Genomic DNA, 23,211 nt, shown 5'->3' on the forward strand with positions numbered 1-23,211 from the left:
TACTCGCTTTCCAAACAGAAAGTGTGGCCGCTTCCACAAAAGCAGATTCCACTGTAAACGTGATGCCAAACTGGAAAGATGATGATCTGAGAGAGGCAGCTGCTGTTTTATATGTCAGGGCTTACCATCCACTGCAAGTTTAAAGAAAAGGTTTCAGCTCTCAGAAATATTGCAATTAAAAACCAGTGTGGATGACCTAGTAAACGCTTCACAACTGCAGTGTGTGTCATTTTCAGGTTGACCTTCATATTGGAGAAGCATGTCAGGCCCCTTAATGCCTCTATTGGTGTTTTCCATCTTTGGGATCGTGACGGTAAAGTTCTGGAGGAATTTCATTTGCTAGGGCGATTTTTCTTTTTAGTCTCATTTTTCTCAGAGCCTCCGGAAATGGATATATTTTAGCGCCTGAGTTAGTCATGCAGTCTTTGAACCATCAGCCTGCACTTCAGCAATCATCATTCAGAAATATGACCAAAAAAATGAAAATGGCATCGGTTTTCATTCACATTACTAACCTCAGTCTGAGTAAAGGTCTGTGGTGGAGCTTAAGACAGATTCATAAACTGTCTGTAAATCTCAATGAACTAATGTAATAACACATTTAATCTCTACTAAATGATGAGACTGATGAGGCGGAGGACATAATAGCTGCAAACGGAGCAACCAAATGTCATTAGTTTATGTGCCACACTCATCTGCACACTGGCTTTGATTTGGTTAAATACTGATCAATAAAAGCCATTATTCATAAGAGGCTTAGTTAACCTGTTTTTTGGACCTGGCGTGGGCAGTCCATGCCCTTCAGTTTTTTATTTTATGTTAAAGCAAAAGAGAATGTTGTATTTGTTATGATTCATATTCCCCATAATTCAGTCCAAACCTCAATTTTTGGGATCACAGTTTTTTGTTTTTATTTATAATTTCTGAATTAAAAAAGAATATAAATTTAGAAAAATCATTTTATTATTTAACAATAAGCACATAGCTATGATAAAAAAAAATAGACCTTTCAGTTGACTCTGACTAACCGTAGTTTGCTATAATAAAACAATAAATATTAAATAGTTCTTAAATTTAGCACAACTGTTTGACAGTTTTAATGTAAACATACTGGTATGCAGGAAAAATGCCTCACAATTTAGTTCAATGGTGTAAATTCTGGTTTCAAAAAACCCAACAAAGTATTAGAAAAGCAATCAACACTGAAAGATTCTCAGTCAAATAGAGGACATAAACTCTGGAAATACCACACACCCTTAGTACATTCTGAAGCTGCCATACACTAACTTTGTTCCTCTGAACCACATGATGTGCGATGACTGCTTGGTGGCCAAATGAAGTCGTTGTTCCAGTTCACCTGGAGCTAAAGCTGAGGTTGAAGAGCTTTTCATGTGATCTGTCTGCTGTATGGAAGGTCTTTCACATTCAGACTGAGCCGTGTGTCGACTGAAACCATGCAGAAGTTTTACAACGCTGTGCTGACACTCATGACTTCTTAAGTAAACACATTTCTACCAGAACAGAAAATGGGTTTTTGAATTAAAGAACTTAGCACAAAAAAAAGGCCTGGAGGCAAAGATTTCCCCCCTTTTTTTTATGATTAATTATATGGTTGTTGGGATGCAGCTTTGCAAGATTAATTAAGGAAATAATAGATGCGTCCAAATGTTTTTTAATGATACCCAATGCAAGTTTTCTATACCCAATGTTAAGTTTTCATACCCCCACCCAAATTTGATCATATAAAAAAGGAACTCTTGACACTGAAAATGCAGACTGTAAATCTAAGTCAGTAAATGTGCTTGTTAAAGAAAAAATGAACAATTATTCCCTCTTTGTTCATACTAAACGTTAACACTGTGACTCATACTTTTAACAGGCTTCTTTTAAATCAAAGCTTTTGAGCAACATGTATAGAATAGAATCCCATTTGTGTTCTTGCTGGTAGAATGAGTTTGTTTTTAAAATTAAAACTAAACATTTCCGAAAATATTAAATTGATGCCGTTTAATATGTATTTTTGTTTCATATGGAACATGACAGGACAACATGTCATCTCATGGATCAGGGCTTAAATTAAAAGCAACCTGTAAGAAGCAACAATACAAACTACTTTAGCTGATGTGAGTCCAAAAATGCAGGAAAGGTTAAGAAGCCAAGCTGTTGACACAGACAGAAAGGTGAGTCCAATATTCTGAAATGATGCAAACCACTGGTTTGACTTTGGTGAATGCTTTTTTGTTGTTTATTTTTTATTCCTTTCATGAAGAATATCATATTACATTAAATTAACATATTCAGCACCCTACTTAAGTCCACACATTTGTAAACCCAATAGTACAACATTGAACACATTTTAGGTCAAATTTCAACAGAAGTCCATTTGAAATTCATGTACCCACAGTTCTGTATCACTTCAAGTGAAAACTGTTGAGACTTTGCAGACTTTTTGAACACGCTAAAATTTATATATCTGATAAGTGAAGACTTCTGAAGATTTCTGAATGATACATTTTTGCCCAATTGAAATCTTTTCTTTTTTTCTTTTAGGTTCTCAAACACCTTTTTACACTTTTGACTCTGGTGGGCCCTTCTAACAACAGTAACTATAATCGTTGTTATAGAATTTTTAATTTTTTAGAAACATAAAAACATTAGAGCGTCATGCTGCTGGGTGTTTAATGCAGCCATTCCAGGACTTGTGCTATGTTGCAGATGAGGTTTGTCAAGGACCAACATTGTGCCATGTGCAGTGCGAACAGAAAGTGGATAACTAATAATAATTTACCAAAGCTGTGTTAATTACTCTCTTGTGATACTGTGCCATAAACCGCTGCCCCACATTTCCAACTACAATTGAGCAAACCCATACACCACCATGACCATTAGGAAAGTAGATGAGATCCACGTGCTGCTAATCAGATCCTGCGTTTGACTAATTGATCATCACTGGCAGCGTGGCTCCAGTCTAAGTTTTGGAACAAATGACAAAATCTTCCCCTTTTGTATAGTAAAGGCCAAAGTTAAAATGTTTGGCTGCAATCCACATTGGAAAGTAAACATAACCTTAAATCAACTGTCTAAATCATTTAGCCAAATGCTTGAAGAGCAGTGCACATTCAAATCTTTGCAAACATCATGGAAGGGAAACAGAAGTTTAAGCCACTACTAATGTCTTAAGAGATGCCTGTTGTCCTCCCTTAGCAGAAAGTAGTCTATTTAAGTGTACTACCAGTATACTTGGTCTATGTTTACTTACTATCTATATGTTGTACACATAAAATGTTCCAATTTAGTCTGAAGAAGTGTTCAGTTAGTACTCTACCTCCACTACACAAACGTAGTCTAGTTAGTATTTGCTATATATCTACTCAAGTACACTTTATAAATTAATACTTCAAGTGTATAACTTTTTACTAAGGGATGATGCAAAAGACTTTTTATTATGAAGTACTTGTAATCTTTAGTATTGAGTCTTACAGCATCTACATTGTTTTTACCATTGATAAACTGGACTACTATGTGATAATCTTTTGCTTTGCTAAGTTTTTTGCTTTGACAAACAAAAGTATTATTTAGCTGTGAATTTATTTGCTATATCACTAAAACATCATATAGCCTGTTTTACTTTTTATGTCAGTTTTTCACGGTTCACTACACTTAAATGTAGGTGTTTCTCTCTAAAAACATAGCGCTTATTATGTTGAAACTGTAATTAAATTCTAGAGGGATTGTATTTTATGAAGACCACTGGGTTTATGAAGTCCACTAAGTTAAAAGCTCGAACATTATTTTCTGCTTGGTGTACCTAGCTTTAGGCTAGATGTTTATTTTTAACGTTTTTCATATTTGTATGACTAGAGTGTCAAAAACAATAACAACATTGACAGTGGAGCTTGACCCCAATGGCCTCTGTAATCTGTTGATGAGGTTCAGGCTGTAGGGTAGTGCAGATGTAAACAACAGAAGGCCTATCTTCTTTACAGGATGTCAAAGGAACAAAACTTTAACCTAAATTAGTGTTACACAAGTGTTTGTTGAAAATCGGTTATTGGCGTTCGCATTTTGTGTATGTATGTGTTTCTGTCTGAATGCAGGTCTGTGAATGGATACGTAACTTTGTTAAGATTTGTTCACATCACATAGACATGACTCATCTGTGATATTATGATGCATAAGAGAGGCAAAACTGGAGCCACATGGGGTTCTTTTATCCTTCCATTTTTATTCTTTGGCTTTGAAGAAAGAAATCTAGCTGATTGAATGGCTAATGGGTTTGTAGTTTTGGGTAATTTGTTTTGGTTTATTAAGTTTTGTGGTGGTTTATCATTACAGTAAGTTTAAAGTAGTCTTATTGCATTATATTTACATGATAGAAAATTAAATTATCCACCAATAGTGTCACGTTCATTTAGCCTAGTAAAAGGAGGAAAAGCATAAAGGTGCACCAAAATCATAATGATAAAAAAAAGCCATGTCTGACTTGGCTTTCTTGTAGTTTTAATTTAGGCATGATGTATTTTAATTTGAAAGAAGCTTGTAAATGTTACTATCAAAAGTAAAAATATAACACAACTGATAAATTACTGCAAATCTATCAAATCTACATTTTAAAAATGAATGGCTAAAGGGACCAGCAAACCTAAAGACTATTTTTCTAAATGGTGAAGTGGAATTTGTGGGTTTAACTGGGTTTTGGTCAATAAGAAACAGGAATTTTACCAGTTTTTAAAGTTTTAGTCTTTTGCCTTTTTTGTAGAAAACAAAGCATGGATGTGTTTTCTTTTTTTTTCTCCTGCAGTTCTCTCAAAGTCAGTCACTGTGTTTTCTGGTATTTTCTAAAGTAAAAAAACAATGAACCATGAAATAACGCAGTTGATCCTCTGAATATAAATTGTTCTCACAGTTTTTGACATCAGTTGTTTGAATTAAAACCATTAAAAATATTGTCTCAATGTTTTTTGAAGGAAAGTAAAAGGAAAGTACTAAACTATTCGGAACCTCACCATTTCATATTTTTGTGGCTAGAATAGAATAGAATGACATAATCCCAGTAGGTAAATCTATCAGGAAACAAAATTGTGACTATTGGATTAAGGTTTAACTTCTGGACATGAGAAAAAAGTGAAAACAGCAAAAAGATTTGAAATTGATTGTTGCCAGCTAGAATGACATTTCAGTGTTAACTTTAGATTCATTTTAATCTTTAAAAAAACGTTTTGGGTCTGATCAAATCTGTTGTTAAGTGGATTCCTGCTTATCTAAATGTCCCTTTATTTTTTGGATAGCGTTTAATGTGTATTTCCCAACCAAACCATATTGGAGATTGTGTGTTTGCTCTTTTCTGTTTGTTGACAGAATTGCTCAACAACCTGTAAAGTGAAATCTATCAACTTGGTGAATGAGAGAAAGCAAAGCATGTTGTTGAAGTCACGTTAGATCCCTGTGGAGAACAGCGTCCTCATCTGAGGTCGGAACCAGCTGACGTCAGCTTCAGAGGAGGGATTGACTGAAGTCCCTCAGCATCTGTGTTCACATCCTAACATGTCACAGAGTCTGCAGCTGCAGAGACAGCAGTCCCCTCCTCTCTGCCTGCTTCCAGGTGCTCACACAGCCGCAGTGATCTGACTGATGGGGAACCGCTCTGTTCCCACGGAGCTGCGCTGCTGAAACCAGAGCGCACAGACGCCATCTGGAAGCATGGAGCGACTTTCTTGCGTTTCTTCCACCAACTGACTGCATGGATGAAGTGAAGAGGATTTCTCCACGTGGCCACAGACTCTTTCTGGATCTTGGACGGTCTGTGCCTCTGAGAAGCTACTGATGCTGATCAACTTCTCCAAACTTTTCGAAACCTCGCAGCAGCTGAAGCTCCGGCGGTCAACCTGAAACTTATTTTACTGCCTTAAACGCTCGTGGAAATGGCCAACAGCTCGTTCCACTACCCCTCTATCCTCCATATGGAGTTTACTCCTGTTGTTGACATTGCAGAATACAACGAGACAAACTCAACGGCTGGGGAGCGCAATCTGCTGGGCTGCTTTCAGATCCGCATCCCACAGGAGCTGTTCCTGACTCTGGGACTCATCAGCCTGGTGGAAAACATCCTGGTCATTCTGGCAATAATCAGGAACCGCAACCTGCACTCACCAATGTACTACTTCATCTGCTGCCTCGCCGTGTCCGACATGCTGGTGAGCGTCAGCAACGTGGTGGAAACCATAGTCATGCTCCTGACTGACCACGGCCTGCTGGACGTGCACCCCGGCATGCTGCGGCACCTGGACAACGTCATCGACGTGATGATCTGCAGCTCCGTGGTGTCATCGCTGTCTTTCCTGTGCACCATCGCCGCGGATCGCTACATCACCATCTTTTACGCGCTGCGCTACCACAGCATCATGACCAGCCAGCGCGCCGTCATCATCATCGTCCTGGTGTGGCTGGCCAGCCTCATCTCCAGCATCCTCTTCATCGTGCACGACACCGACCACGCTGTCATCGTGTGCCTCATCACCTTCTTCTTCACCACGCTGGTGTTCAACGCCGTACTCTACCTGCACATGTTCATCCTGGCGCACGTCCACTCCCGGCGCATCACGGCTTTCCACAAGAGCAGGCGCCCGTCCACGAGCATGAAGGGAGCGATCACGCTCACCATCCTGCTCGGGGTTTTCATTATATGTTGGGGCCCTTTCTTCCTACACCTCATCCTCACCCTGGCCTGCCCCACTAGCCCCTTCTGCAACTGTTTCTTCCGAAACTTTAACCTTTTCCTCATTCTGATCATCTGTAACTCGCTCATCGACCCGCTCATTTACGCGTACCGCAGCCAGGAGCTGCGGAAAACCCTGCAGGAGATGCTCATGTGTTCCTTCTGCTTCAGCGTGTGACTGAAAGTAATGCTAGAACTTTTTGGGCCTAAACCGAACCGGGATTGGGTCACATCACTGTGCTTGAACTTGATACAACAGTTTTTCCTCATAAGAACTCCTTAAATGACATTCGGAGAAATGCGTCAGTTTCACTGTAACGTTTTGTGTATTTGTGTGTTATCTTTATCTGTATGCTGTTTTTTTAATAGTAAAAGACTTTTAAAAAGTTTCTGACCTGATTCTAATATTAGGCAAATTATATTTGCTTTAGCTCCAATTTCTTACATATTTTTCACTTTTTCTATAAAAATTGTAGATTACCTGCCTCAACTTTAAGAGCACACCTTCTAAAAACGAAACAAAAAGAAATGTACATCTGTTTATTTCTTTACGTTACGTCCGGCAGCAAAATAATTTAAAATTAACAAAATACATTTGATGTTTTAGTTCTAAGTAAGAGGTGGACGGGCGCACCATTAGTCATAAATAATAAGGGCGTATTTAAAAAGATTTTTAATTGTTGAAGAAAACTGTTGAAATTGTAAAAGAAAAATACAAATAAAGAACTAAATTTCTGTTTTTAAAACAAGAATCCAGAAATATTTTTGACCCATGTTTGTTACTTATCTAAACAGACGAAAAGAAAGAAGAAAAAAAGAAGAAGGGGGGGATAAATTTCCAGTTTTTACTGCATGCTTTTAGTAAGTTTTTTGCAAAATATTTTGCTCCACCTTAATTCAAAGCACCAAATGTGTGATATAAAAACTAAGACAGAAAAAGTGTGATCTTTGTTAGATCTTGAATCAGATTGTTTCTGTGGAGATTAAAAAAATAGATACAAAACCGATTTTAAAAAAGTGAGAAGATTCTCTTTGTTATCTCATATTTGTAAATATTGTCAATAAAATACAGTGCACTACACATGACATTTGCTGCTGAATTAGGAATCTGAACTTTTATTATCAGGTTAACCTATAAACATGTATTTTCTGTCTTACTATTTAAAACCTACAGTTTTCACTTTGTTTTATTTCCAGTAACCTCATGTTTATGTATTTTATCTTTATTGAATTCTTATTATACAAATTCTTCATTGTTTTCATAAGAATGACGATAAACAGCCTTTGATTTAGGCCTAATGAGATTATGGTTATTTGAACATGACATCTTTCCGGGGCTTATGGACAGAAAGAAATACATTTTAGTCTAAATGTACGTTTGGATTACTGGACTTTTCTGCAGCGTTTTTTTTTTTTTATCTGTTATGCCCAAATAAAAAAGGTCAGGGTCTTTTTTTTTTTGATGAGGCTTAAAAAGAGGATTGTTCCTTTCCCTTTGGAAAAAACAGCCAGAATAGTTTCAGCGCACTGCTTTTTAGACTGGTTATCTGATAGTGAAACACATGTGGAAAATTCATCATCACATTCCTGCTGAAAAGACTAAACAGGTTGATTTCAGCCGTTAAAGTTTGTTTGATCTTGTTACCTATCAATATTTATTTAGAACACATGAAAGACATCAAATCACAAATAGCTAAAATAAAATAAAATTAAAAAATGATGTTTCTTGATAGTGGATTGATAACAGCAGGAAGTTTTACCTTTACATCTTATTTCTAAGTTAAATTAGATCCATGTGAGGCTTTTTTTGGGTTATTTTTTTCTTGTATATTCTTCAGTGCATGTTATTACATTGATAATATAACTTCTTAATTTTTAAAGAAACTCTACGTACACATTTTTCTTAAACATACCTCAGAGTGTTGTAAATATTGAGATACTTTGATCTTTGGGTTTTAAATTTTTGTTTGATTACAATTGACTTGTTTTCAGGGTGTGTTTAGCCTTTTATGAAGTGAACCAACTTAATAAAGAACAAATATAGTTATATTTTTAAGTCTTCTATAAGTCAATCTTTGGTTGAGTTTGATAGTAGCCAATAGGTGTGTTCTTCAAGCTGAAGCTTTTACTCTTTCTGCAAAGGAGTTACAAAAACAAACAAAAAATGTTTGCAGTTCTCCTGATATGCCTGCTGCTATGAAAAAAAAAAGAATTTGTAATGTTTTCAGTCACAAAATTGCTATCTTAAAGAAGCATGCTATTTGTGTACATAGGATTTCAATGAAATGTGAAGGTCTGTAAATGATCCTTACAGCTGTGGTACGTTGTGTTTGTGTATTATACATTACTCAGTTGAAAACCGAAGACTTTTTATTTCACTAACAGCTTTGGCACCTTTCTTCCCCCCTATGAAACACACACACGCACACACACACCCGCACATATGTACACACAAAAGGCATCAACTTTTGTCAGCTTTGGTGATGTGTCAGCAATATATTGTAGGTCAATTGTGCAATGTAAGACCTTTTTTTATGCTATAGGCAACACTATTTGCAAGCGCCTGCATTGCTCATGACCTGAAACCCCTGCAGGAAAATCGCAGCAAAGCAGCATAATTATCAATGCATAAATCTCCAATGTCATTTTACTTTAAAAAAATGCAAGCATAAGCTGCATTTATAGAAAAGGTTTGTTTGTTTAATTTGTAAAAGCCTATTTTTGACTAAATTTCCACACCGAAGACTTTGTTAATGTGCACAAAGCAATAAATGTAGTTTAAGGTCACAGAGTTCTTGAGGAACACAAACCAGCCATCACAAGGTGGGACACACTCAGAACATTTATTCATGTTAGCTCAGGCAGGCGCAAATAACAGCACACTCAATTAGTTAGAAATTAGTTGAGCTGGTGTTAACTTTTTGGTCTGACGCAGACCCACACATTTACAGTAATAAAATAAAGTAAAATAAATTCAATTAAACAAAAATGCTTTCGCCTAGATTCAAACCAGGAACATTTGGTGACGTCCTCCCAAAACTGCCATCATACTGCGATTGCTGTTGAAAATAACTGACCACAAACAACTACAATAGATGTACTAATTTCTACTGTAGCATGGAGGCCCGAAGTCCTGGCTGGGTCTCTGGAGTTTGCACATTCTCCTAGTGCATGCTCAGGTTTTCTCTGGGCACTCCAGCTTTCTCCCACAGGAGATTCTAAATTGCTCCTTTGGTGTGAATTTGAGTGTGTGTGGGGTTGTCTGTCACTGTGTGGCTCTACTACGGACTGAAAATCTTTTCAGGGTGTACCCCACCTTTGCTCAACGGTAGCTGGGATAGGCTTCAGCGACCCTAAACCTCTAGATGGGATTGCGCTAGTTTAGAAAATGGATGGAAAATAAACACAGGATTAGGAGTGTGATATTTTTACAATTAGATCATTTAAAATAATTTAATACATTGTTTGGAGTGGATAGGTATGAACAAAAACAATGAAATATAAATATTATGGAACAATATTTCCCTTGATTTTAATCATTCTCATAACTGTAGACTGCTCAATGCAAGTATTTTTCATAATTTTTTCAATGGGTCATGTACATACACAACATATATATTTCAGTATTCCATTTTTTACAGTAATATGTGCCAATAACCCGAAAAACCTGAAGAAATTCAAAAAGGTCTGAGCTGGTAAAACCTCGTTAAATAGTCAGGGAATGTGATTTTACAGAACAACTTTCATTGCTGCCTTTTCATCTAGAAACAATGCAGATGCTACACTGCAATTTTAATGATGTTATGTATAAAGCCAGTCTCATGCTTCCTTAAACAAAAGATCTCTTTATGAAAGTCGTCATCTCTTTCAAAACATGTTTTTTTTCTCTGCATCACACCTAATTGTGTGTTTGCACCCTTTGCAGCTCTAACAGGCGCCCATTTTCTGCATAATGCTTCCTTTGAATCTGTATCTGCCAACACTCTTATCTTGTCTTAGTTACAATTTATTTAAGGCTATTTCAGGAGAGTTAAGTTGTAATGATTTTGTTAAAAGAGTTGTATTTCCATGGGCTGTTGCTCTTTTTTTATAGTGCTCCATGTAATGCTTTAAACTCCAGTGTGATTCCCGCATGATTGCAGTTTAGAAATCAAACAACCAATCTGTTGTAAGTGTTTGTGTTGAAACTACATTTTCTCTGCACAGCTGCGATCTCTGAATAATGTCAAAAAACAGCTATCTTCCTTTTTTGTTACTCAGTTACTGATTAAGATTTTCACACTAAAACGTCCGTCTGTTCATATCAGCTGGTGAAAAGAGAGTTCTCCATCTGCGTCCTGCTGACAGGACTGGCCAAACTATCTGCAAAAGCAAATTTGTGCAAACAAATGTTAATCTAAAAGATACACACACATGTTTATATACCTAGAGAAGAAACATATGCCACAGTCCAAAACAGCGGACAAATCAAGCAGAGCTTTAAGTGCAACACATTGTCCAGACAGAAAAATGCGCATTTATTTTAAAATCTCAAATTTTCTCTCATCTGCAGAGCAGACATAGTGATTCCTCTTGTTTTAGAAACGCTATTATTGTGATTGTTTTAAAGGAAAATCCCCCAAATTTCATTAGAGGAAGTTAAATGTATTTTCAAAATAAAACGATGAAAAGAAACCATTGGAACCTAAATAAATTACTATAATTTAAGATACCACAAGGAAAAAGAAGCAATACATAAAATGATACACCTTAGTTTTATTTTTTGTCGTGAGTTATATTTGTATATACTGTCATTAAATAAATAGATATGAAAGCATTTTTATTTTGAAACTCAACAGGATGCCATTTTTTTCAGTGGCGATTTGACGCTTTGTTATGATGACAGGGACTGAATTGTACTAGAGGACTGACTGTCCGAGTCAAGTGTGTTAGTGGACCATAAAATACATCTAACAACTGCTAGTTCCTATATGGTTAAATGGTGAAAATCGGGGTAAGCTTCAAACGAGACTGCCACGTTGAATTAGCCATAATAAAACAACACACTGGGTTATTGCTGGCTAACGCAAGCTAGCCCGCTAGCATTAGCTAGTTGTTGACATCTTTGTCAGATATGAATGTGTCCTTTCATACCGCTGGCAATGACAGCAAATGTTTGCTATGTTCCACATGATCATTACCTGTTCGCCAAGTGTCATCTGGGTAAATCGATGAGTCAACAGCAGCGCTGTGTTCCTTAATTGATGAGAAGACGTTTCCTATTAGCGCTTAGTTTTTCAAAATTAACATTTTTAACTCTTTAGGTTAAGGCTATGTCTCTTGTCCTAGTCTTCACGATAAGATAAACTATTGTTTAAAAAAACAACTTAGCATAATATTGTACATATTCTGTTATAACTTCTTCAGGACCAGGGCTTTTTCTGCTCCAGGTCAGGTGTTGGATTTGCAAATCGCATTTCTGTCACTAGTTCTTAACATGAATCATATCTAGATAGTGAACTAAAAGTCTCATTTCAGGTATTGGAAATGATCCAAAAGTCCCTTAGTTTATTTTTTCTGTTGCATGGACAGCTACATCTGCTTCTAAAAGTCCTAATAATAAAGGATTTAGGTCAATTGTTACTGAACATTCCTTCGATTCTGAAGAATATTGCATTCAAAGTTGCACTTTTCTTCTAAATTGCTTCTGTTTTAAAAAATATGTTTTTATGACTAATAAGAGATTCCTTTTTTTTTTTTGTAAAAATTAGTAGTCTTACTTGAATGGAAAAATAGCTCTTTTAAATCAAATAAATGTGTTACCCAGCCTTCACGAGAAAGGCAGAAGAAGTGAATTCTCCCACCTTGTCTTCCTCAGATGTAGCCAATGAAATGGAGTACGATGAGAAACTTGCTCTATTTCGCCAAGCTCGCCTCAATCCGTTTGATCGAGGAGAGGATGAAGATCGTCCCCAAGAAGGCAAGACGCCTCTACAACATGGTAAAATTCACTAAAGCATCAACACATTTGGAAATAAAAGCAACTTCTTGACTAAAGTATTTTTATTTTAAAGCATTTTATATATGAAATAATAAAATGTTTGAGAATCGTGGGATAGTTAAACACATACATGTCGTTTTAACATTTTGATGCTCACTGTAGTGTAAATGTTTAGTAAACCATAGTTATCTCTCTCTCTCTCTCTATATATATATATATATATATATATAGAGCATACATATAATTGCTTCTCAATAACATGAATTATTTATTTTTTTGCTGTAGCTTGTTTATGTTTAAGTTCCTTATTTTACTCAATTATTCTTGTATACAATTGAAGTGATTTAAACTTGCATGATATAGGAGAGAAACTATGATGTCATAAACCATCTCAGGGGACTGGCATTGACCGTCCTAAGGTTTACTGAACAGGAAAGGAGAAACGCTGTGGATGAAACAAAGTACACCAGCAGCACTGCATAAGCAGCACTTCCTTTGTTTTAGCACTTTGAGGATCTCTTGGGCGTCTAATGAAAATCAACATTTCACAGCAGGGCAAACACACTGTTAGCTGTGCCAACTCTGCTGTGTTATTCTGGCTTCTGCTCTTCATTTTTATCTTCCTGTTAAAATGTTTTCTCCAGAAGGGATCGCAGGTAAAAACTGTATCTATGTGTCCTTTAACGGTTAGGTTATTTGATATTTTTAGTTTTTCTCAGAACTTAAGTTTGAAGCATTTTTAAGCTGCGGTTTGACTATCAGATGTTAAACATTGTGTTGATTTTTTTATTTCCTACTCAGCTTTAAACTTTCTTACTTTTTATTATTTTTGTTTTATAACCTTTCTTTTTAATTTTCATAATCTCATTTAATAAGTGGATGTTTTAGAGAAGGAATCCAGTTCTAGAAGTGGAGCAACAGTATTTTTCTAGTTTACAGAAAGACATACGAGTGAGTGTGTTAAGAAATACTTTTTTCTATTGTTTGCCATGAAGTCAGCTGGTTACAAACATTATAGAGTGTGACTTGAAGTTTAAAGAATTTTGCACATCTATGTTTGGGCTTATTGAGGACGTGTAAACCTTTTATAGACATTTATATGACATAATCAAGGGTTAGAACAGAAACCTTTATAAACTTTATTCCTCTTATGTATAAATTTGAGATGCCTGATAGAATCTTAAATACAACACAAATGGAGTCTTGTTGTTTCAAACAACTACTTGGAAGGCGAAGCCTTAAGCTTTTCTAAAATTGCTGAACTGCTGATACAGAATCATTATCCACATTAAAGCCATAAGATGAGCTGGAGATTCTGAGCAGCAACAAACAATAATCTGCATCTGTTATAAAGAAAAGGAGGAAAACGAGCAAAATACTAAAACTGATGTCTGGGGGTGGGAGCATCATGCTATGGGGTCACTGTACCTTCGAATCCGGCTGCTGGTGACCTGAGATTATATAAACGTCTTGTTCTGAAAACAAGAATGCAGATTTTCTGTTCAAAATTTGCTCTTTAAAATTGTTACACTTTTCAAAACTAAAAGTAAACCTGCAAACGTCGGGTTGAAACTGTAACTCTTTAAACTGCAAACATTTAAAGAGTTACTAACTTTGAACATAGTCTTAACTATAAAAGCTTTATTGCCACTTCAAAGTTCATTCAGCCAGCTGACTGACAGTCCTTAGCTGGTCTTTGCAATATCAAGTGTCTTGGTGCTTTACTCTTCTTAGGATCTTACATTTCAAAGCTGTTTTGACTGTTTTCTGTCGTTTTACCTTTGTGGAAAAAGCTGTGACTTCATTGCTCATACCGTACCTTTTTATTTTCTTTTGATAGCAACGAGACCTGAGCTGTTTAATGTGACCAGGACTCCCAGCTCAGATCGAACGATGGATCTCGGTCTAGCTGAGGATCACTTCTCAAGGCCTGTGGTAGGTGAAGCATGTCTGTCTATTTGGTTATGTTGGCCCAAATACGTCTGTTTTTTTCTGAAGCAGAATTTCTGTGTTTCTGCTAAACGTTGTGTCGCAGGGTTCTTTCGTTGCATCAGACATCGAGCAGCTGAAACTGGCCATAGAGGAGTGTAAGAAGCTGATCCTGGAGCTGCCGGAGCATTCAGAGCGACAGAAGGACACTGTGGTCAAACTGATTCACCTGCGCCTCAAACTGCAGGAACTCAAGGTGAACATTTCAGGACAAGACGTTGGTCTTACATGTGTGGCAGACTAACTTTTACTTGATGAAATGAGAACCTAAAACTTTGTTTAAGATGTGTGATATTGTCTCTATATTGCTTTATCATACATTTAACGTTTTATTAGAGAACAGAGTAGAATTGACAGAGCCAAGAAAAGATGGCAGTTTAAGCTGAAATCTCCTTCCTATCCCAAAAGTCGTTCACCTGACTGTTACAGGTTTGAGTGTTTTAAAACTCACTGCATTGTATATTGTTGGACTAGAATGCTTTCCAATGTCCTCTTTATATATTTTTTAACGTATAAAGTAAAATAAAAAAACATGCAGGAAAGATGGAAAGTGGCGAAGCTCTTTTTCAAATCGTATTTTTTCATCTGCTCCTGGTTCACAGTGATTTTAATAAAGAAATACTCAGAAATGCAATTTTAAGCTTAATTTTCTTAATATATGTTCTCCATTAACAGAAAAATGCAACAAGGACATGTTAGAAACACTAAAAAGATAGATTTTCATTGAAATGGTTCTTTAAATTCTATTGAAAGGTCTTTAAGAGAGATGGAAGTACAAAATAAAGATTCATCTGTCATAATCTGGGGTTTTTTCATGGCAGGTGTGTGGATCAATAATCACAATGGTTTGATCACAAACAATACAGTAACCCCCTAGGAAAGAACTACTTGTTTATTTACTGAAAGTTAATGTGAACTTCGCTATATTATGTTATTAGAGCTGTGATGATGTGGGATTTTTGATCACCGCGATGATGAACCAGCGGTTAACCACAGCCCCCCCCAAACACAAAATCCCCCCGGCGGCCTGAATACAATTACAACGCAGTATTCTTTATTAACAAATAACAGTAACAACTAACTACTACCTATCCAACTAATGAATTAACTATATAGGTGTTTTAGTATGACTGTGTATGAGTGTCAGCGCGCTGCGTGTGTAGGAGGAAGGAGTGCGCACAAGTGTGTTGGGGTGCGTGTTGATTCTTCTGCAGCGGACCGCTCTGGAGCTGCACGCGAGTTTCACCTGTGCTCTCTGGTACAGACATCTTCTCAGAATATTATATATTGTCCAGTAATAAACGAGACTGCAGACACTTTGTCACCTTTCCGGTAGCCATGAAGCCTGACGCCCATGAAGAACGCGGGGCAGGAGGCTTCGCCTTAATTTATACAGACACGTAACATTGCGCTGCACAAAATAGTTCCCAAACAAAACATGTAGTGATATTCATCGAAATCTAACAGTGCGCGTTCGTGTTTGGTGTTACGGAGTGAAGGAGAACAGTGATAAAAGGTTGCCCCCAGAAACCCTTGAGGTCTGAACACAGGACTGGCAGAAGAATTTAATTATCAGCAAAGATGAATGTGTTTAATGTGTTTATTATAGTTCCAATCACGCACCATATGCAGAACTTAAAAAAAACCCAACAACTTTAAAATAAAAAAAGATGCAGTGATGCGGTTATCATCACACCCCTATGTAAAAACAGCAAAAGTAAATGCAGTTATGAAGCCTTTTTGATTTTCTTTAAAATGCAGACTGCACATTTTATTGAGTTGGTTCTATGTTATTACAGAACTTTTTCAAGATCTTCTTTAACATAAAGCTCTTTTCTTTTGCTTCCTTGACTTTCAAGGATCCTGAAGAAGATGAACCTAATCTGAGAATCCTGCTGGAGCACCGGTTCTCCAAAGAGAAGAGCAAAAGTGTGAAACAGACCTGTGACAAATGTAGCACCATCATCTGGGGTCTGATCCAGACATGGTATACGTGCACAGGTTGGTCAAATGCTCAGATATCAGTGCTGCATCTCACAGTTTGACTCTAAAGGTGCGTCAACACCGGACGCGATTTGCGGGGCAAATTTGCGCCATCCGCCTATCCTTCGGCCGCGCTGCAAATTCTCTGCTCGCCGCCTGTCAAGAAATGTATTCCTTAGCTTGACGCAGTGTGGGAGGAGCTTCCAGCCAATGTTTTTGGGCTGAACGATGGATGGACCAGTGTCTGTGTTTATCTCATTTACAATACATGGAAGACACGGAATGATGTTGAAAGATCAGACTTATTGACCTCTAATTGAACTCTACAAAAACATCGGTAATCAAATCTCCATGTCTGGGTTCATGAGATCATGATTCTCCCAATACCGGGAGCTTCACTCCCGCTCTGAGAGCTGTGTCTGTATGACAGCTGCTTCTGCTGTATTTCTGTGTCTCTGTGACCCACTTTGAAGGCTCACTGTGCGACAGACTGGCGACACGTCCAGGGTGTATCCCGCCTTCGCCCAACAGTGGCCGAGACGCTCTCCGGCAACCCTGCGGCCCCAGCGGGTTAACAAAGTAGATGGAAGTTAGGTTAGTTAGGTTGATCTGAAAACGTCGCGTGCCCAAAGCTGAGTCTCCCTGATTGATAGATGTGAAACGGCGATCTAGCCAAAATTCAAATATTTGAACTCTGGCCTCATCCCCCAAATCGCACCGCGCTGCTCAAATCCTGCTCTTGCCAGACCTTCACGCCGCGCCCGCCGCTCAGATCGCTCCACAGGACCTCAGATTGCATCTGTACCATTGACTTAACATTGAAACTGCCTCTGCTGCGAGAATGCAGCATAAGTGATCTTACAGTTTTTGCTCCTGAATGAAGTCATGGTCGGTGCACACATGGAAGCCGGGACCCTTTAAAAACGTCGTTAACATTAGGACATGTCATTTAACACGGTTCACTCATTTACACAAATTTAATTTTCTCTCACAGTTTGGAATGCGGCCAAAACTTTAACCCTTTTATCGCATTCAACCTTTCAGCTGCAGCCAGGTGCAAAGGAAATTCAGCTCCAAAGGGAGATCACCCATGAATGACAGGTTTTATATGAGGATCTCTCACTGAATCAAAGGACAAGTAAACGGCAAGTTGATGTTCAGATGAGAGAGGGCTCCCACCTCTACCGATGATCGTGTTTAAAAAACACTTTGGCTTATGTGACTCCTAAAAATCTTTCCTAAATAATAAAAAAGGGACTGAGGGGCAATACAGAATCAGCAGGAAGCAAGTAGTCAGAAGAAAGTTGTAACTATAGTAACGAAACGGCCAATACATGATTAGGTCAGAGCTAAAGATAAAATAGGTCAAAGTAAACGATATTAGGATTATTAATTTGAAGTCTGGCTTGCTTTTTAGATTGTCCTTTTTTTTTCAACTTTTCATGCAATTGTCTTTCAAATTTTAGGATGCTATTACCGTTGCCACAGCAAGTGTATGAACCTGATAACAAAACCCTGTGTCAGGTCAAAGGTCAGCCACCAGTCTGAATATGAACTCAGCATCTGTCCAGAAATAGGACTGGATCGCCAAGACTACCGCTGTGCAGAATGTCGCTCGCCTGTTTCACTGAGTGAGTATTTTAGGAAGTTCAGCCATTAAGGGGGGAGATTTTTCATTTTCAAAATGAGTCAGACTTAACAGTTCTCACTCAGAAGCAGAATTTTACACAATTTGTACCATTTTACATTTTATTTTAATAAAACAGACTTTCTGTGGAGAGTTAAGCGAAATCAGTGATTATAGATTTTAAAAGTGAATTTACATCATTTAGAGTCCAACACAGAGTTTAGACATTAAATATTATCCATTGAGGCCATTTTATGAACAAAATGAAAGTTTTGACTGACGTCTGATCCGCTATAATAATCTTCCATTTCAATATCAGGGGGTGTACCAAGCGAAGCCCGACAATGTGACTACACAGGGCAGTACTACTGCAGCACCTGCCACTGGAACGACACAGCTGTCATCCCAGCTCGTGTCATCCACAACTGGGAGTTTGAACCACGCAAGGTAAACATCACAGCAACAGCTTGTTTTGACTTTTGATTAAGATCAGTGCATATTTCCTGGGTTCCTGCATGGTCTTAAAGAGTCTACAATTAACAAATATACAAACCATTCCTTGAATAAGTCCAACAAAGACATTACATTTGGTTCTGTGGGTCTTAGATCATGTTGTTCTAAACCCGTTTGATGTATTGTCTGAGTGTTTTTGTTAAATGTCAAGCCAGATAGAAACCTATGTTGGCTTATTCAGTTCCACATATTCCAACGCTATGATTTGTCTAGAAAGAAGGAACCAACTATGACATGAAATATGTGACCAGAACTTCCTGCTGTTGATCAGCTCAGAAAAGTTCAATTTCTGTTTGTTTTGCACCAGTGGAAGTGTTTACATTTGGTTATTTAAAGACCCAGTCAGATGAAAATAGCGTTTTTTAAATGTTCTTGTAGCATTTTTCTCATGATGGAGGACATATATAAACAGAAACTGTTATCTAGAGAGCAACACAGGTTTTTGGATTTTGCCTAAAAACGGCATAATCCTGATAAAAAGATCACTTTTAAATAAGTGTGTAACAAAAACCTTTAGAAACCCTGATCTTTGGTAGCTTATGCTGTAGAGGAAAGCCCCTTTTTTGTGTTCATGTACTCAAACTAGTGCTGACTTTTGAACTAGAAGTTTCTCATCGTAAAACGTTTTGCAGTAAAATTGCCCAAATCAAAGCTAATTTTTTTAGTTCTACTTTTTAAAATGTATTTTTTAAAACCTCCAGCAATATAGAAATCTGTTTTTTATTGGAATAACCTTGGATATATTAACCATTGTGATTTTCTGGCACATCTTGTTTTCAGGTTTGTCGCTCCTCGATGCGATACCTGACACTGATGATATCGCGGCCTGTGCTCAAGCTGAAGGAAATCAACCCGCTGCTATTTAACTTTGTGGAGGAGCTGGTTGAGATTAGAGTGAGAATCGTTCATATTTTGCAAGTTTCCAAAAACTTGTTAACATTTTATGTAAATAAGAAAAAATCCTAATAGAGACGTGTGACAGAGTTTCTGTGATGTTCTTTACAGAAACTTCGTCAAGATATTCTTTTGATGAAACCCTATTTTATAACTTGCAAAGAGGCGATGGAGGCTCGGCTGCTGCTGCAGGTCAGGAAACCTTTGGATTGTCTACTTATGTTCATGGTCACTGACACAAGAAAACGTTCCAAGAGTCAAAAGCTCCACCTTGTGGTGGCCTTAGGAAGTGATGTAGTTCCTGATGCTATAACCCAGCTTGGTGGGCTGGATTCATCTGACTCAGAGGCCCCTTGGGGGTTGGTTTCCTAAATCAAGTCAGTTTGCAGCTGATTCCTGACAGCCTTTCTGTTCTTAAAATGACATCTCACAGGGGATTTGGCTGTTCAGCAGTAAAATCTTCTTCCAGTTACTTGACCGGCCTTCTGTTTACCCCCATAATATTTTCAACAGTACATTAGATATGTAGGGCTCTTTGCTAGAAGGTTTAAGTAACAGCACACCCGTGTCACCAAGTAGGAGGTGTTTATTTAACTCTTCACACACCAAAATGTAACTTCACCTATTATAAAACAGATAGATAACTTTTCATGTCTGTTGTGCACTGCGGTACCACACAATTACAGTGAAGCACCTGTGTTTTCAGCCATGTTCTACCTGTTTAACACTATGGAGAAATCCATTTACAAATCTGTATTGTCATGCAAACATACTTACAACTACTGACATTATAATCATAACACACAGTTGTGCCTCATGATTATGGTCGAGGTTGTTTAAAAAAAAAGAAATTACCCCAGAGATTGGAAACTCAATCCACACAACTCCCAGCTGTGTTGGAGCTAAAGCAAAACATTAAAAACATCTCTTTAGGATTATCCCTCTTAAAGTCAATCAGAATAACTAGCCAAAATATATAGAATAGAATAGAACAGAATAGAATAGAATAGAATAGAACAGAACAGAACAAAATAGAATAGAATAGAATAGAATAGAATAGAATAGAATAGAATAGAATAGAATAGAATAGAATAGAATAGAATAGAATAGAATAGAATAGAATAAATGAATTTTGAATAGTTGTGTTTTTCGGCTCAATATCTGTAGAATTGATTATAAAAAGAAACAGTTAAAAGTTAAATAAAAAGGAAAAAAATTATCAGGATCGAATTTATGATCTTCAACAGTACAGTGGATTTAGTGTGATATTCAGTTTAAACTACTGACTGTAAGCAAGAGCCAAAAACACAATATTATGTTGTTTCCTAGTTTTGTTGACCCTTTGGAATCCACAATAGAGGTTCTACTATGACAAATCCACTACTAAATATTTTACATTATGTAAATCTATTATAGAATGCAATTTTCTGTACTTATGAAATATTAAATAAAATCCTTTTTTGTTTTTTGTCATCAGAAAACTGTTACTTTTTTATTAAAATCTGTTCTTTTGGTGTGTTAAAAGAATGCTGAAGTGTTTATATTTTGCATTTGTTCTTTCTAGCTTCAGGATCGTCAGCACTTTGTTGAGAACGACGACATGTACTCACTGCAGGATCTAATTGACATCTCTACTGGCAGACTAAGCTGTTCCCTCACTGAGATCCACACCACGTTCGCTAAACACATCAAACTGGACTGTGAGGTGAGATATCTTTAGACAATTGCCCAAAGCAAAGAAAATATGATTTTTGCCCTAAAACGTTTCCTCTGTTTCCTCGTTTTCCTCTACTACAAATGTGTGTGCAGCGCTGTCAGGCCAAAGGATTTGTTTGTGAGCTCTGTAAAGAGGGAGACATCCTGTTCCCTTTTGACAGTCACACCTCAGTTTGTCATGACTGCTCTGCAGTCTTCCACAGGTTTGTTGACCATAAATAATCTCGTTGTTCAATTACATCTAAACATGTTTAGTTTAATCGATTACTATTTAATTTTTGCTCTTCTAACAAATGTTTTTCTAAGCTTTTCCTTTGCAAGATGCTGTTAATAGAGAATTGATAACATTGCCTAAACCTTAATCGTTTTTGTATCATTACAGAGATTGCTACTATGACAATTCCACTACTTGTCCAAAATGCACCCGATTCACTGAACGCAAACAAGATGACATCCCAGAGGAGAAAAAGGCATAATTTTATGTTGCACTTTGCCTCATGAAATAATCAGATTATCCAAACCAGATTCTCATGTTCACTTTTACATTTTACTTTTTTTTTTACTTGTCTGTAGTATGAAGGTACGCGTGGATGTTTGCATTTTGACAATAATGTTTTAATTTCATATTGATTGGATAAAAAACTGAATGTCTCTGCACTTTCTGTGTGAGTGTGTGTGTCCAGTTGTGGAGAGTGACAAACTCAAGAGAAATTCCACACCATAGGTTTTGATCTTGCATGCACAAGTTGCATATTAACTCTTATGATCATATGTATTAATCCGGAAAGCCAACTGTATTAAACCTTGAATTGTAATAACGTAGCAGTTTTTCATATCCAGTCATCCGTTTATAGGTATGTTATGAATGATATGTTGTTGTTTTTTCTGTTGTTCATTTATTTACTGCCTGTTACCCAGTAGGTGCTGAGATAATCTCCCCTGACATTAAACTAGAAATATGAGACAATTAAGTTCTGATTAGATTGACAAGAAATTAATTTGTTCAAGTATGCCATAAGCTTCCAAATTATGGTTAAACTTCAGCAAGTAATGCCAACAAACAGTAAGATTGTGTGTTTTCTTTAAGGTAAAGTTGATTCAGGTTTGTTTACTTTTTAAAAAGTTCCTGTTTTCAAAACTGTGAATTTATTTTTGCCTGATAGCTCGATCTTTTCATTCAGCTTTGTTAAATGCAGTGCTGCAAATAGCTGTTGGTCTTGCATGATGCAAGGTGTTGTATTTAGAGCTGCCATCTGACCGGCTTGAAATGTTGTATATGCTTTATAAACTAGCTATAACACATTTTGTGTGCCTTGTCTTGGAATCTCTATAAATGTATATATAAGAAAAAATTTATAAATGTGGCCCATTATGGCTTTTTTGTTTTTCTGCAGCTTTATTGTAATCTTTACTAATCAATGTGCAAAATTGTTATCAAGTTATTGCATGAATAAAGCAAATAAATCAACAGAGCATCAGTGAAATGTTAAAAATGAAGCACCTTTAAAGCTTTTATCTTGATTTTTTTTTAACTTTATTACAAACTATGTACAAGACAGTAGATAAAGAAAACACTACAAATGCTGCACAACTGGAACGTCAACAATCAACATGTTTAGTCCAGAGGCTTACATTATCTAATGAAACACTATAGAAGAAATTTTTTTAGAATTATCCAGTTACTTTTAGCCTTCATATTTTGTTGTGTACTATTGTTTGATAATAGAATTTTAAGTCCAGATGGAACAAATTAAAACAAGGTTGTGAATTTGACCATTTACAGATGTGAATGTG

General features: G+C 36.9%; 2 protein-coding genes across 3 annotated transcripts; both read left to right on the forward strand.

Moving 5' to 3' along the window:
* The first annotated feature begins 1,033 nt into the window (after positions 1–1,033).
* def8 (differentially expressed in FDCP 8 homolog) lies at positions 1,034–22,890 on the forward strand. 2 transcript variants are annotated; one of them, XM_020714585.2, is made up of 12 exons: positions 1,034–2,180; positions 12,573–12,695; positions 14,536–14,630; positions 14,731–14,880; positions 16,544–16,685; positions 18,134–18,298; positions 18,614–18,741; positions 19,588–19,701; positions 19,813–19,893; positions 21,266–21,406; positions 21,511–21,620; positions 21,800–22,890. In XM_020714585.2, exons 2-12 carry the CDS (start codon positions 12,587–12,589, stop codon positions 21,891–21,893), a joined length of 1,329 nt encoding a protein of 442 aa, XP_020570244.1. In that variant the 5' UTR covers positions 1,034–2,180; positions 12,573–12,586; the 3' UTR covers positions 21,894–22,890. The 2 variants fall into 2 exon arrangements, with proteins under 2 accessions (XP_020570244.1, XP_004067389.1); XM_004067341.4 differs by lacking the exon at positions 1,034–2,180 and adding an exon at positions 11,571–11,708.
* On the forward strand, positions 2,188–8,844 carry mc1r (melanocortin 1 receptor). Its single transcript, XM_011491764.3, has one exon. The coding sequence runs from the start codon at positions 5,922–5,924 to the stop codon at positions 6,891–6,893; it is 972 nt and encodes a 323-aa protein (XP_011490066.1). The 5' UTR covers positions 2,188–5,921; the 3' UTR covers positions 6,894–8,844.
* Positions 22,891–23,211: the final 321 nt, after the last annotated feature.

The sequence above is a fragment of the Oryzias latipes genome, chromosome 3 (assembly GCF_002234675.1).
Source record: "Oryzias latipes chromosome 3, ASM223467v1".
Taxonomy (NCBI): domain Eukaryota; kingdom Metazoa; phylum Chordata; class Actinopteri; order Beloniformes; family Adrianichthyidae; genus Oryzias; species Oryzias latipes.